The sequence below is a fragment of the Dermacentor andersoni genome, chromosome 10, assembly GCF_023375885.2.
Source record: "Dermacentor andersoni chromosome 10, qqDerAnde1_hic_scaffold, whole genome shotgun sequence".
NCBI lineage: Eukaryota > Metazoa > Arthropoda > Arachnida > Ixodida > Ixodidae > Dermacentor > Dermacentor andersoni.
In genome coordinates, this window is record NC_092823.1 from 24,772,945 (window position 1) to 24,789,477 (window position 16,533).

The 16,533-nt window shown below is 44.2% G+C and overlaps 1 protein-coding gene and 1 long non-coding RNA gene across 2 annotated transcripts in view; one reads left to right on the top strand and one right to left on the bottom strand.

Moving 5' to 3' along the window:
• LOC126519158 (lipase member M-like) overlaps positions 1 to 7,682 on the top strand; it is a 30,924-nt gene extending 23,242 nt beyond the window's left edge. The window contains exons 7-9 of the mRNA XM_050168768.3: positions 1,177 to 1,248; positions 4,111 to 4,179; positions 5,592 to 7,682. Of these exons, the coding sequence (XP_050024725.3) occupies positions 1,177 to 1,248; positions 4,111 to 4,179; positions 5,592 to 5,846 (396 nt within the window). The 3' untranslated portion in view covers positions 5,847 to 7,682. The remainder of the gene's footprint in view (positions 1 to 1,176; positions 1,249 to 4,110; positions 4,180 to 5,591) is intronic.
• Positions 7,683 to 13,893: 6,211 nt separating this feature from the next.
• On the bottom strand, positions 13,894 to 15,853 carry LOC129381987 (uncharacterized). Its single transcript, XR_008610068.2, has 2 exons — positions 15,194 to 15,853; positions 13,894 to 14,019 (listed from the first exon to the last, which is right to left on the bottom strand). It is a non-coding gene; the product is annotated as an uncharacterized lncRNA (long non-coding RNA).
• Positions 15,854 to 16,533: the final 680 nt, after the last annotated feature.

Here is a 16,533-nt window from a genome sequence, read left to right on the forward strand (position 1 = left end):
ACCCTTCGTGCTCTTGGTATTGTTTGTCGTAATCGCCTAGCTTCCACTCCTCGGTTGCCTTTCTGAAATTGTATTGCACTGTGCGCCTTACAATAGTAAATTATACCTCTGTTTTTTGGGTCGGAAAGTAAACACTAATTTTGACCTCATTGAACGCGTCCACAATAAATTGATATCCATTTTCAAACACCGCTTTTGCCCTTCTGGTGACCGTAGCCCAAACATCCCAAAGATACCTCGACTCGAACTTCTAAAATGAAGACGTAAATCAGACCTGTTCCTCGATAAGGTGGTCCATGGCATTATACACTGTCCAAAGCATCTCGATCATGTGCAACGTTCCGTTCCGCAAAACATACCAGGCAGCATCCCGCGTTTTATACGCGGCCTTGTTTCATTAGAGGCTTTACTATGGCTTGATACAAAAAAACAACAACAAAGGAACGTAATAAGTAACCTGCTTTTATTGACTTATTTCAGAGTTCATTTATTGTGTTTTGTATATATGCAGATAATCATGTAATATTATGTGGTTTCTACGCCCGCTGCCTCATTTCTGTTTCCCTGTCAAATTGTTTTGTTGACTCGGTTTGTCTCCTATGTACATCTTGTCTTGCGTATTACCTTTTAAGTTTACGAGTACAAAGGTGTTTGTGGGCACAATAGTAAGCATTTGTTTGTTTGATTGATTGATTGATTGATTATTCTAATTATTGATATAGTGTTGCATAGCGTTAACCGTGTTGTAGGATTAACAATCTTTTACGCCCGTCACTTCGTGTTGGGTTTCCCTATGTCACATTCTTTTGTCTGCGCCATTTGTCTTGTCCGTGCATTCTATTCTGCGTATAACTTCTAAGTGCACCAGTACCAATGCTCCGTAGCTGCTCCGTAGCACTCAGATAAACATCTGATTGATTGATGGATCGATCGATCGATCCATTGATTAAGTTAGTGAGTGAATAACTGATTACTATTCGCGAAAGCTGTACTCCTGAGTACACCTCAGCCACATTTGTGACGCGTGAAAAGTCAAGCTTTATAGATGGCTGACACATTTTTGCTTCACACTGCATATACAGTTAATCAGCCTACGTCGATGAGATTTTTGATAGTTGTCTCGTAGCTGAAGTCAGTGCATATAATAATGTGTACTCTTGCTCCCTTTGTGCACAGTCACGCTTGGCAGTCTACACTAGTCATCTGCCCTCGGGTGCTTCCAAGAGGAACGTCGAACAGTACGCTCAGGTTGGTGCAAAGACTGATAAGGAACTCGTATTGTCTATTGTCAGTGAGAGAAATCCCTCAAAATTCTAAGATAGCCTTACAGCCCTTCTAATTACCTAAATGTTTTGCTGTGTTTTTATCTTCCCTCCGGAAAAACCAGCTTTATTAAAACACCAGTCGATGAACGTCAGGACTGAAATCTCACCCCCGTCGCCCCCTAACAATACCCTTTCTGTGCGTGGTTTTTTTATAGTACGTCTTCTAATTCGGCCTTTTTTCTTGTTCACTGTTGTCATTTATGTAATTTCACGCATTGTAATGTTTAATGCTGCCACTCCCCACTCTTATGTAATGTCCCATCGAGATCTTTAAAGGAAAATAAATGATGAATATGATGATGATGATGATCATGTGTCAGTGTAACTTGTAGACATATTTGTCAAATCGTATCATTGTGACTTAAAAAAATCAAATCCCCTGGTAGCCCCTATTTTCTAACTGATATTGCAGTGTTAAATATAAAAAAAGAAATGTGTGACGAACTAAACGTGCCCTCACGCGCATTCACACGCATTGAATCTCTGTTTGGGAACTGAAATAATGCACGCTTTTATTTTCAGCAACGGCATCCATACCGGCATATTATTTCAACTACGAGGTTCTATAAGCGGCGCACATTCAGCGCTATGTAAAGATGTTACAGATACAAAAGAAAGAAATCACTTGTGTTGCATAAAAAATAGCGCGAGGACAAATTTATTGAATAATAATTCACGAACTGCACATCTAGCCTGGTCTTCTGTAACTTAAGTAGTGACACGGGCGTTTACTGTACGATTCAGGCCAAAAATGTGCTTCTTTCGTGGCGGTCCATGACAGGGGTAAGCAGACCGGGCAGGAAACCAGGGTAAATGCCCCGTTCATAGAAACGTGGCACTTTCGAGAGCACTGCAATTACGGTGAGCAAGCGAGAATGCCACGAGTTTATTTTTTTTATTGGTGGGTTCTCTTCACGATGCGTAAAAAGTGTTTGCTTAATAAGAAAAAAAGATAAAAACTGTTTGAATTAGATGTTTTTCCAGAAGGCTATGCAACATATTCATTGGAAGTTTTGCCCTAAAACATAGTACTTGTGCAATTGGTAAGTTTATTTTTTGACTAATTAAGCAATTATATAGAAAGACAAGAAAGAACTAGTGTGACTTTCTCAATACAACGTCCAACAACGCGAATTTTGTGGCTTGCTCCAGCAGTGCTACGGCTTATTTTCAAACTTTAGCTAAAGCTAGTTGGGACGCCGTATATGCTATGCGGGAGTTAACATAATGTCAAACCTCAATGAAGAGTAGAGTAGGATTCGCTGTTCTATATCTTGAAAAATAATAGAAAATGATATTGAAGTCCTCACTAAGGCAAAGTACCAACCGCTATTACTGCCTGATTCTCGGACAGTAAGTCTGTCCGTAGAGCAAGAAATGAATTGCGGGGCACCTCTTTCTGTTACTGTTCTGTGGGCGTGCCTGTACTGTCAAGGTGCCTGTCGGCTGCTTTTATTGAGACCAACAGGCGCGCTGAGCAGCCATGGTAGCGCGGAGTAATACTGCATCGCCGGTCGAAGCAGTAGCGGAGTGAAATCTCTGGAAGAGCTGCGATGCAATGGGGGCGAGAGAGTAAGGCCACCATTATTTTGGTCCATAGGCCGCTCCATTCGGTGGAGTTGGAGTATAACACATCAGCCCGTGCGTTTGATCGTCTTTTGTATCGCTGCGGCATGTCACATTACGCGGCCTGGTCACGATGGGTGCTGCTTAATCCTGCAAGGGTTAGTCTTGCGTCTATGCATTCCATAAAGTGAACGGGATGATGGTCGTGCGGGCAGTCTATATTGGTAAACCACCGCACGCGTAACGTCTGCGATGAGGGTTCGGTTCTCGCTTGCGGCGAGCTGTCTTCTTTGGCTGCTTTCATTTATTTCCCTTTGCCTGATTATTTCTACCTTGTTTGATTAAACATAAGATCAACTTTCAGTTCTCCTGTGCCTTTCCTGGCTTCATTGTCCGTAACTGCGTACCGTTGTGAACAACAACTGTCAAGCAGGCTGAACTCGAGTTGACATCTACATATCTCGAAGCATGAGGTAGTTGGCTAGAATAGCAGCTTGGACTTGTTGGTTTTCCATCCTGCTGTTAACAGCGCAAGATGTAGACGAGAGACGAGACAAGAAGACACCACAAGCGCTGTTGAAAGTTGTCGCTTGTGGAGTCTTCTTGTCTCGTCCCTCGTCTACATTTTGCACTGTTAACAGCAGGATCAGGTAGTTGTCATTACGCAAGTGTTTGTTGTTGCGATACCTCGTGACCCAAGTTGACGTCAAAGAGGCTCACTGAAGAGCGGCACATACCAACTCGTAAATAACATGTGGCATGAACCCACTGGCGCATGCCTAGTTTCTCCAGAGGCACATATTTTTTGGGGCTGCACTATTTTCCGGATCGGCCCATGAAAACATCGAGATGCGCGATGAAAATTGCGTTAACTCGACGTAGAATGCTTCGGATAAAAAAATCTACCACCATGCACTTCCTTGTTCTTCAAGCTTGAACCAACAAAATTCCACATCCGCAACCTAAAAGGGGCTTCGAGTCGAACGGCGTTAGCGGCTATATCACCGCGAGTCACGGATGCAGCGGGAAGTCATCTAAAAAGGTGCACAAGGATGATTCACAAGGATGGAGCAACGTTCTTGTTGGCGCCTGAATGTTGCGACACGTTACCATCTGGTGCACTTTGAGAATATCCAATGCTCTTGCTGCATACAAACTCCGTATTTTCTAAAGAAATCTTCACAGTATTGAAATCACTGTTTCTCTTTCCTTTGTTTAGATCATTCGAGCCAGGAACTTTGTCAAGTACAACTACGGGCCGCTGAGGAACTTGGACCTGTATGGCACGGTAACACGACTATTCGCATTTCCTGCGTGATGTTTCGCAACAGTGACGCTATTCGTTTTCATAAAGATGTTTCAGACGTGCATTTATCCAGGGTGGTAAAGAAATTAACATACAGTGGCAAGACACCATAGGCAGAAGGTGAACATTGCCGAGTAATAACGCATTTCACTGCATTCACGTCAGTGCTAGCACTTGGCGTATGCTCAGGGCTGCAGCCTCGCGGTTTCGGTCATCGGTGACTAGACGATATTAGATTCCGTAGTGATTATCATGGAATCTGATGTGGTCTAAATGTTGCTTGTACGCTTCTCTTAGCTGCAAAGCTGATGTATTACCGTGCTTATTCTATTAGTATCTATGAGAAAAAGGTTTTCCTTACCGTACTTAGTAGTTCATCGATGGTCTTGTATGTGAGGGAAAGAACGAAATTGGTACTTGGTCTCTTCATTTCGTATGTTGTCTTAATACTATTTATTTTGATGTAGTTGACGAATACACCAATCTGCGACTCAAACTCCTCCCCCGCTTAAATAAAATATTATCAGTAGAGTCATCGGATTCATTACTCGTACTATCTTTCTTAATTTATGTCATATGTTTTGGCCCCGAAACAGGGGGCAAGTATAGGATTTTGATAATTATTCGTGTAATATTGGAACCTGTGACTGGCGAACACGACATGTCACTGTGGGAGATAAATTTTTTACGTAGCATTCGGTACAAAATAAAGAACAGGTACAGATGCATTGCTTTCTACGTGCGTGAAATGTTTCTGTAATGAAGTTAAAAGTCGTGAGCTACGTGAGCTCACTGAAATTTTGTACAGTGTTTATTGCTCTTGAAGAAAACAATCTTTACAAATTATGCCAGCATCCAGGTGTATATAGAAAACCTAGGCGTAATTATAGGAGCAGGACAAGCAGGGAAAAATTAAGGTAAAGCAAGAAAATGCAGACTTTGCATATGCCATGTATGATACAATTCGCTGGGCAGACACTCCTGCGATACTCCATGACCGAATTTTATGGTAATCGCAAACTCATTGAAAAACGTTGTGTCAGGAGAAGAAATTAGTGACGCAGCGTTAAAACTCACGAACGCCCCTTCTATGGGGTCGTAGATTTCGCAAACTAATCTCGAAGCTAGTTTGTTGACTGAGCAATATCTTAAAGTGCGCTTCTGTGCAGAAAAAGCGTTGGAATACATGAAGACGCCATAAACAGCATGACGTCGCGTATTTGCGCCATAATGTCGGAGTATTCGAATAGAAGCCATCCTTTCATACAATATACAACATCCCAAATAAGTGCAGGATGACAGTGTACAAGTCCAGCGAAGAAAAGTACTTCAGTGCAGAATTACTGCAATGGTGATTTAAATCTTAATCTCTGCTTGTGCGTCCTTCTTTAAAGGTGGAGAGCCCAGCCTACGACTTCTCGAAGATTACAGCCCCAGTCGCCCTCTTCAGTGCTAGGAATGACTTCTTCGCCAACCCTGAGGATGTTTCCACACTTCGACGAAGCCTGCCGAATGCCGTGTTCGACTACATTGTTCCAGATCCGGACTTCACGCATTTGGACTTTGTTTTAGGTACCGAGGCAGCGGCATTCGTCTACAGGCCACTCATTCACTTCATGAATAACTGGGTGCTCTTTAATGGGCCGTAATTAGAGTCGCACACGAAGTTAGGCGCGGGAGGAGCTGTTTTATGCAGCACATAAAGCAGCTCACACAAGCTTCATAATATAGGAATGTGAAGTTAATTTAACACTAGGGGGGGAACCGATAAATTGAACAGCTCTATCGAGTGGTAGAAGTAATATATCTTTTCATTGGAATAGGCTTCCTAAAAATAGTCAGCGAAAGGATGGTGCCGTTGAATTTTTTAGGCTGATTTCTTGAAGACGTCAAAATTATTTTGACGAGAAATTGAGAATTTCAACTGGCTAGTTAAAATATTCAAGCCATTTTTATTTCTTACTGTTAAAGCATTATATGCCCCATTACCCCAAAATCCGTCGGCGTTGGCGTGACCGCAAGATGGTACTAAATATGGCCGATGACGCAAAGCGTAAACGCACGTCAAAAATGCTCGGATTGACGTCGCATTTCTCAGAGAGGTTCCTCTAAACAAACTACATCATTGGCTTTGAAAAAGAAATTCGGTACATTTACATCTGGGTGGGAATTGAACACGGGACTGAGGGGTACGAGACGAGCACGCGCTTCCCCGACGCCACGGCGGCTCCACGGTTCTGACTGGCTTTGTGTGTTGTAGTGCGTGCGCTCATGAGCGCGTTCACGCGTGCAATGAGCGCTTTCATGATGTTCCCATATCTACAAACGGTATAATGCTTTCGCATTCCCACGCATAAGCAGTCCTAATTGTCTTTGCCGAATTTTTTACACGATAGATGCGTGTTGTAGTCGTAAAAGTGACGGCGAAATATTCTCAAGTAATGCCTGTTTAGCCAAAGTCTTGTGACTAGCCGTACTTTGGATATAGCCGCACTTAAAATGTGCTAGCGTTCCAGTTAGACTGACGCTGCAGTTACACTGGCGTTCCGGTTACAGTATCACAAACGAAAAGCGTCCCGCTAGCATTTTGTGATAGCCTTAACTGCAAGGGAAACGCATTTGCCACATATTTTGGGGACGGACATCTGAAGGTTTCTTTTCAGCAGACGTGGTTTCACTACTCGTAGGCTTAAATTTCGAATGGCAGGTTCTGGCAAATTTAATAACTCGACATTTAGTTAATAGATTGTGTTAACTAGCCACCTAGACATTGCAACTTGATTATGATGATGACTTATTGGCATTCCTTTCGAAACGGGGTGGTGACAAATAGTCACCTAATGTCACTCAGGTATGCTGTTACGTGCTTCTCATTCTAGCATTTTTCTATACGTTTCTTCAATCTTTCGTCCTTCAAAAGATCTCCATTTGCCTTGTACCGCTACCTATGCCAGTAACGGATCCAGTCATATCAATGTCTTCAATATCTTGACGTATCGGTGGTATCAATATCTTGTTGTAAGCTAGACATACATTCCACTGCAGTTGCTGGTCATTTTCGTGCTGACACGACTGCATATGACGTCTCGTTGCGTTCGTGAAAAAAGATTGTGTGAGGCGTAGTGAAGTAATATGGCTCGACATGACCGAATGTTTCGCTGCCGGTGCGGCAGACAGACCACAGAATGTGTGACTTGCGCGCGTGTTTGAACCCTCAATTTGCCTCGGAAAACTGTTGCTTGTGCACAAAGATTCGATTCACCAAATGTCTCCTTTCATCAATATGCTTCCTGTAGTTCAACTAAGGCTTTGAATTAGCCGCAATGAGTCGTTGAAGAAACATACGTAATGATTGTACAGTGTCCGTGCCGTTTTGTTCTTTACTTCGACAAGTGTTCGAACTCATTTGTAAATACAATGCTTGTCTAGTTCATTGATTAAGTGCTGTTTTGCTTGCGAAATAAAATATTTTTGCTCAGTAATAACGGCATGTGCAACCGATTTGTGTGTCCAGTATGGTTCGGCGTGTCTTCGCCGATGAATTTACCCGTTTTGGGGAAATCGCGTTGTCATAAACGCCTCCTATTTATTCTGATATAAACCATATAGACACTCCAGGTGAACCTGCGCTATCGTCGTCGACGTCACCGTGAGGTTGCGCATAAGTCCAAGTGCAATAAGATCGCGGCCGCTCACCGTGTGCAGTGTGTGCGAGGGAAAGCGTGCGACCTTGAGCCGACAAGGATGGTGGCTTGATTGCTGGCGCCTTCTCGCGCAAGCAAGGAAGGCGGGTAGAGAAGACGCGCTGTTTTCTCGCGTGCGGAAGGGTGGGGGAGCGGGGAGATGAGTGTGGGCTATGAGTCGGGGGAGGGGGGGGGGGAGAGGGGGGAGGGGGGGGGGGGGGGCAAGATAGCGCGCATCTCCTCTTCCGCTACGGCCTAGGCTGCACATGGTGCCGCTCAGCTTGCCCTATCATGGAGGTTGCCCTATCGTTATCTTGGCCTATCTGTGGTGGGTCAGTCCACAAGGGATGGTTGACGCCTTCGTGTGTGCTGCGTTCTCGCACGTCTAGTGCTCGTTGAAGCGAGAGGCAGCACGAAGGGGGAATTTGCTCGTTAGTGCTGCCGCTATTCATCGTCACAGCGTTGTGACTGCGAGTGCTCGCATTCATCGAGTGAGGCGTGTTGCTGTTTGTCCGTGAGTGCGTGACTACATGCTGCATAAGCTAAATAGAGGGCGGATGTTTACTGCAATTTATATTGCGCATAAAATACTAACCTTGATAAACCTACATGCATTTTTGTAATAATTTGCTATTTTGCAATACGCGTTTAGGGTGAAATAGCGATTTTTTCATGTGGGTCCATTCGATATAACTGCTTCTCTGGGCAAAGAGCTGATGCCAGAGCACAATGCATATGCTGTTTACGCCTGCATATATTGGTTTACCAATAAGCAGGACCGCTCTGCTGAGCCACGCTATTGGCCTCATACAGGAGGCCCAAAGGCCCAACGTAGAGCAAGCACTGTAAATCTGAAAAGCGTCAAAACGACACCGATGACTTACGAAAACAACGTTGCAATTGGCACTTTGATGTTATGTTTAAGTTCTCACACCAAGCGATCATATGGTTAGAAGCTTTACAATTCATCCTAGTAATCCCTAGACGCCGCTGCTCTTCCTCGAGTGGGAACCGATGCAGCCAAAGTAGTTCACGACCATATGCTACGGCTGGTGATGAACGTGTGATGCTTGCGCAGCCAAGACCTTCCTTTTTTGTAGTTATTAGTGCAGCCAAAGACTGCACAGTGGCTCCACGATGTCCGTATTGGAGATGACAACACACGCAACTAATTCACAGAACGAGCTCATCATACTGAAATGGTTCCGCACCGCGAGACGGCAGCACATTTAAGCTATACCACGCCCGCCGGCTCGCACAAACCAGAAAGGAGGAAAAGTTCTCCACGTCTTGGTTTGCAGATATTGGGTGCTCAATCTATAAAGAGTTCTATATGATTGTGCGAGTTTAACAAAAAAACATAGTTTACATTTTTTGAACACGTGAATACCTGTCACCGGAATAACACGAACGCACACAAAGGAAACCAACTCGTTCCACTTCGCCGAACTCTATCGGCATGACATTTGTCCGTGCGCATGTAATTATTAAATAATTGGAAATAGAAAACATTGTTTTTTTACACAGTAAAAGCTGGAAATATTTAGCCAAACCTCAAGGAAGCAGAAATGTTCAGCTCTATTCGCCATGTTATGTAGCCTTGTGGTTAGTACCAGTCATATATACGACCGTGGATCTTTGCTTTGGTACAGGGGGTGCATCACAGAGCCACACTTTTAAAGGAAAATTAGGACATTGTTTATGTCATGTAGCACCAGTCGAGGCCGGGTCTAAATTACGATGAACAAAGGCGCTCACTAGCGGCACAGCTTTTTTTTATGGGATGTGTGGAAATATATAAGCCTAAGGACAATATAAGTAGCAGTAAGTATAAGTGGACGACACTGCATAACGTGTGGAGAGTCACTCAGTAGCAATTTAATATATTTACCACCTCGGCACTACTCCAGAGTATTTATACCATTTTTTTCTCGTTTAATTTCCGGTAGATGTCTCTTGGTCATGATGCTTCTATGCGCGCCTATACTTCCTTAAAACTCATTTGCATGTTGTCGTCTTTGTTCATTGGTTGTACTTGTCGCTTGTGTCGTTAATACTAAAAGCAGTAGAATGTCCAATAGCTGAGTCCTAAATTAATATTAATGCGACACAGGGCTTACAGAGCGCGTCAGTTGTGCCTAGTTTTGACCCACAAGTACAGGATTACACATTTGTAAGTGCGGCCAAAAACAGCGAAATACGCGCTCTTCGACTGAAGTACGCAACCATACTATTACGTTACGTAGCAATATTAATCCGATTAGTATTCTTTGTTTACTTCCCCGACTTTGCTGTTTGTGTCACGTTTCTAGCCACTCCGGCGATCTTTCTAACAAAGAAAAAGACTTGAAATATTTCTGTACTGGTAGGTATCGTACCAAGACCCGCTATTGCTTTCATACCCGATGAGATACCCGCTCGGCCACGATCGCGGACTGGGGAACTAGGGATTGTCAAAGTTGGGACGCACCGGCGTGCCATAGGTGCAATATAGGAGTCCACAGAAAAGTAGAGTGACATCGTGCGCGCGCTGCTTAGCGTTTCAAGAGGGAAGGGCGAGGGAGAAACCCGGCGGCAGTACAGAGCTCATGCACGACGCGTTTGGGCTGTAGCTCATTCAATTCTCTCTATTGACTTTTAAAGATAATCTCGCGACAAGAAAACAACGGGGGATAAAATTGTAGTGGCCAAGTTCCATAATAAATGATAGTAAACAAATCGTTCCCAACCCTGTCAATAATGAGTCTCCATCCACCAAATTAGATGTGCACCGCAACGTGATTGCTAATCGCATAAACTTCTATTAACTTAAACAAAGGACATGTTCTGCCGGCACCCGTAAAAGACAAGCACGTGTAGCGCGGACAACTATTTCAATGTCGCAAGCTCAACTTTCTCGTTAATGAGTTTTTAAAAACTGTTTCGTTAGTCAGCTACGATAGCGGCGGGTAGTTTCTCACCGAAGAGGAGAATGTCGAGTGCAAGGCAGCTGTGATTTACAGCATCCCAATGACATGCAGTGCTAGCTACGTTGGCCATATTGGTAGAGAGAGACAGAATAAAGGGGAAAAGCGCGGAGGTTAATTAGAAGGGAAGATCCGGTTTGCTGCCCTGCGTTCGAGAGAGAGGGGAGGGAGAGGTAAAGCGACTGGAAAGTAGAGACGGAGAAAGAAAGGGAGCACAGACACACAATCACAGTCGGGCACTGTCATTGCATACAATCATCGCACAGCACTGTGGCACTGTAAACTTCAGTTCAGGCTAATGGCGCTTGTACAAGTCTGTTGCCTTTAAAAACTGCAACAGAGCCCTCGTCGCCCTCTTCCGCTGCGATGGCTTGTGATGTCGGCAATATGAAATGGTTTCGTCTGTTAAAGGTATCTGATCTAAGCACGCTACCACGATGGCGAGCGATCGTCTCTTGTAAATTGTAGCGAGGACAGTCACAGAATATTCAAAGCAACCAGCTACACCACTTTCGCTACACCGCGAGCTACCCAGCTTTGTATAATATGGCTAGGAGTGGCCTTTATGAAGTCTTCTGCTTTCAGAATCGGTTGGGCCGACGAGGCCTCGTCTGATAACTGGGGTGTCGAGGAGACTCTTGAACGCCGAACTTGTGGGTGTCACAACGAATGACTGCGCCAGACAGTAATGTAAGAAAAGTGAGCACTCGATTACTTTCTTGCACTTAACTGCAAGAAATGTGCCTGTCAATACCTCTTTTTAAGGGAATAGCAACTCTTAGCAAAGGCGTTAACGAGTTGACAAAGCTAACAATTTAATCCGAACATTTACCCATCTTGGGTGACGCATGTATCAGGAAATCATGCATGTAATTATCAACAATACAGTTAGGACCTTTTTCCATGCTATGAATCTATGTCACACAATGAACTATGTACCTCATGCATGTCGCCACACGGCGTTGTCAGTATGCTTTCAACACGTGTAATGTAAAGCATCGAGTGAGGTGATATATGACTTCGATGTCGGAAATAAACTCATTGTTTGCGTGTGCTCATTGCGTGTGTGCGTGTTGACACATTTGGTGGATTAGCCGATTAGCGGACGCCGGGGTTATTGTTTATGGACATGGAACAACTTTTCACTCAGTCAATGTGGTACTCAAAAGCGACTTACCAAGCGACTTATCCGTGACGTCATTGTGAAGCCTTCTTCGGGGGCACGTGTTATTCAGCTGTGGGCTAATAGCCGAAAAAAAAAAGGTTGCGTGAGTATTCAGCAAGCTGCGCAAGCCGACCGCATCCACGAGACCGCTAATTACCATCGCCAATTGTGCATCATCCAAACAGATCAAGCAATGTAAGAAAGTGGTTGAAAATTTTCGGGAGTGTCTTTCTTCTGGTAATTATTTTCTGCAACTCCCCTGCCATCACTGGGACAATGAGTAGGGTGTATTTCTCTCTTTCCACCATTATCTCAGAGGCAGCGCGTGTGCATGACGTGGACATTCGCCTCCTGAGAGGTTCGGACGTCCACAGGCCATTGGATTAGCTATTGATGACATGGCCTGTTTTCAGAGCAAGTGATCTAGGGGAGACGAAATTTATTTTAAGAGGAAGCTTTATCTCGGGCCCAACTGTGGCGTGGCCTATTGAAATACATGTAAAACGCAGAAACGGTTTTCTGAGATAACCGCTGGAGCGACATTGATGATATTTGTTGTATTTGAGCGAAAAAGTTGAATTCTAGTGACTGTTGGAGGCGCAATTTCCATTGAGGGTTTGAATATTGTAAAAAGAATTTTCAAAAATTCGGAAGTTTCAAAAAAAAGAAAGATTGACGCATGAAGTTTACAAATTGATAGCTCTGCATTTAGAACAGATATCGTGGTTCTGTAAACGGCATCCATTAGATCATTCAAAGCGGACAAATTCGATATGTCAACTTGTATCTTACATAAATTTGTGGCGTTTGTACAAAGGTTCTACAAAAGCTTTATTTCCATGTTACTGGATTTTTTAAAAATTCATGCCTGACAAATCAGTTTTGCCCGCTTCAGATGCACTATAACATGGAATTCATAGAATTATGATATCATTTTTCTTTCCTGAGGTAGGGAGTTGTAAACTTGATACCTTCGTGTTGTGAAAAATCTCGATATTTCCCAATTTTGAATGATGTAATCACCATTGAAATCGAACATTCGAAACTACTAGTCACTAACCTTAAGTTTTTCTTTTGAATGCAACGAACGTCGTCAAATTTGGTGCAGTGGTTGCCGAGGAAAACGAATTCTCCTTTCACATGCATTTAGATAGGAGCCCCCGAGCTAAAGCTTCCTTTTGTGTGCTGGCAGGTGTGCTCTTCCAGGCTGTAGGCAACACCCGGAAGGCGAGTGCTGGTTTCGGTTTCAAGGAACACGGACGCTCCTAGCGGTTGCCGGACATCCTAAGATCTCGTGGAACCAAATAGATGTGGATCTTCAGATTTCTTGTCATTCAAAAATTTTAGAAATAAAAAAATTTAGTGAACTGCAAACAACTCTTCCTTCTGTTTACTTATTAAATTCCTTTTTCACGAATTTTAAACGGGACAAAGCGTGGACTGTGTCCGTCCAGCTTCCTTCCGCTCACACTTGCCACTCCCTCAGCGATATCTCAAGTCAGACCGCGCTCGCTCATCAACTTCGGTTGTAGCGCCAAGCATAGAGAAAGGAATACAACAAGAGCGGACACTCCCATAGAGCCCAGCGGCCGAATTGACTGCAGCGCACCAAGCCGTGGATGTTAAAACCTGAAGCACACTTCCGGTTTCGATTTTGTGCGCGCGCGTTTTGAATACTAGCTGGTGCGCGTCACGCCGGCTCCGCTTTTTTTTTTTTTTTTTGCTTTTGCAGCAAGTATTTCTTTATAAATTTATTTTTATTTATTAAATATTTATTTGCAAATCATGTTATTAAGTAAAATTTATTCCGAACGCCCTTCACAAGCCTCCATTGAATATGTGCCACGTGCAATTTCATAAAGACGCAAGACACCTTGTGAAATGAGGAAAAATTAACGTTTATTTCGGTTTCTGTAAATGCTCGTCGCGGGCTTTTTGTGCATTCATCCAGCGTTGTGGCACCAGGTAAGCAGCAGTTTCCGCAGGAAGCTCCACCAGACGACGTGAGCTGAAAAAATTACAAGCGTTATTTTGGTATTAACATGTAAGAATAATGCCTGTAGAGGCGAAGCGTGCGAAAGTGGTGAGTGGGCGGCATTACAAACAAAAGCAGTTCGTATTTACACACAGGGCGTAGAAAATACCTGACTCATCCCAAGCAATACCGTACATAGCACAAACACATTCTAATTCCAAGCATTCCCCTCTTCCCAATACTTATTTCCTGCACTTTAATAGCACCAATGCGCGGGCAACGGCGCGTTTCGCGAACTTGGCTACAACCGACGCGATAGTACGCTACGAATACACAGAGGTGGCCACAACACAGGCTCTCAACCAGAGCATGCTGGACGCTCGCAGAATTCCTTCTACTCGCACTCAAGACAAAACGCGTGGGTGCCGTTCAGAAGACAGAATTTTCGAGTTACTAGTTCCTGGCGTTTGAGCTCCGTGACTTATCTCTTGTGCATTCTGCAGGCGCAAGCAACGCACTCCCGTGTTATCACTCTTGACGATTGCTCGTCGCGTTTTCGACAAGCGTGGGTACCGAAAGAAGGCTTAAATTGTTGCGGGGACATAAAAATTGCCACAAACTTGTCGCAGTAAGATTCTGTACGCGCCAAACTAACTGTCACCATGGCAGAGCTGCTTTTCGCTGCGTCACAACAGGCGCGGCGAGCGGGCCTCATAACATAAAAGTATCGAAAATAATTTGCAACAATGTTGGGCGTCAGAGAAAGAAAAGCGCCATGAACTTGTCAGTGCATTAAAGCGCGAAACCGCGCGACACGGCCGAGCTTATTTTCGCTAACCGAGTCACAGCGCTAGGCGCGCCCACTGCGCTCGAAAGGTAGCCCAAAAAGTAATGAAATTAGTTTCAATAATGTTGGCAGTCAGAGAAAGCGCCAAAACTTGTCGCAGTAAAATTCAGTGCACGCGAAACTGCGTCACAGCACCCTGTGCGACTAGCGTGCCCAAAAACTACCGAAATTAGTTAAAATAATATTGGGGCTTATAGGAAGCGTCGCAAACATCTGCCAGTACGATTCTTTAATTCAAATTAACTGCTCCACGACGGCCACGCTGTTTTTCGTTAACAGTGTCACAAGTCTAGCCTAGGTGCCGGGCAGTAAGCCTAATTGCTTGAAGTGCGTCGCAGACTGTCGAACAAAGTTTCTCACCTTGCCGTAGTCCAATAGTGCAGTGCTGCCATGTCGAAGTTCCGAATGAACGCAATAATTCGCCGGGAGGCCACCAAACCAGACTAAATCCCAAAATAGAAAAATAGGCAGACGGGTGCCCGAACAGTCCAACGCTCAGATGCGCGGCCGGTCTCTCTCGCTTCGGCGGTGTGTCTGACGAATGACGCAAACATCTGGCTCGTCATTCGCCGGTTCGCCTGTCGCTAGGCAACCGAAGTAAGCCGCAAAGTTTAATTTAATTTATACGCAGATATTTTTAATTTTTGCGGGAAAGAATAAAGAAAATAAAACAATTTCTGTTAATCTCATTTAACATTCTTCTTTTTTTCGATGCTCGCGGCCCCAATTCGTCGATGTTAATACTATAGCGTGACGTGTTTCCTGTTTCCAATTTTCGCCGAGTGTCCGCTCTTGCTCAATCCCTTTCTCTATGCGCCAAGTATGAAGATGGAAAAGATAAGACAGAGAAGCGTGATCAGGCGTGCAAGGAATGAAAGAAGCAGGTAACCAGCAGGTCTACCAAGCCTTAGACGAAGATGGCTTGGTATGCCTTGCGGGGCTCTGTGGTGTTCTAACAGCGGCATTTCCATTTCTGCGAAGTTTTTCAGGTTTCCTAATGACAACAGGTAAGCACAAGTATTTAACTATATTTTCTGAGGAGGTATTCTTTTTGCATAAGCTTGAGTGGAGTTGGCAGTGTTGCTCGACTTCATTCGTCATGACGGCAGCCGAACTGCTGCCTGTGAATCACTTGTAATGAAGGGCTTGAGTGCCGTGTTTCTCGGGCTATACATTTTGTTCACTCTTGATTTTGTCGGCGTGAACAGCAATGGATAAAGTAAAAAAGAAACACAACCGCGATGTTTCTCAAGTTGCAAGAGCCAGGACGGCGAAACGATGCACGGGCGTAATTCCTTGCTACGTTTCGATGTACCCCTGATTGTAATAAAGAAGGCTTATGCTGTCTATTTTATGTTAATTTTCTGTAGATTAGCACTGTTGCACCGCATGGGGGTCTGTCGTTTTCCAATACGAAATGTGTGAATAAAAACAAAATTTCAGCTTTCACTTGTGTTGAGTTTTGGCGGACTGACAAACGGGTCAGCTTTAATTGATATCGCTTCACAACACACTAACAAAACGAATGATTATGCCGGGAAGTTTTCTTTACGCATGGTTTACCATAACCAGAGAAAATAATACCTTTTTCGTACCAAACTTTTGCAATAATGGACGCCTCCTCCATGCGTGTCACCTCGTCACGCAATGGTTGCTTCCGTGCCAAAGGTATTTCTGAGCCGGTTGTGCGTCGGGAACTG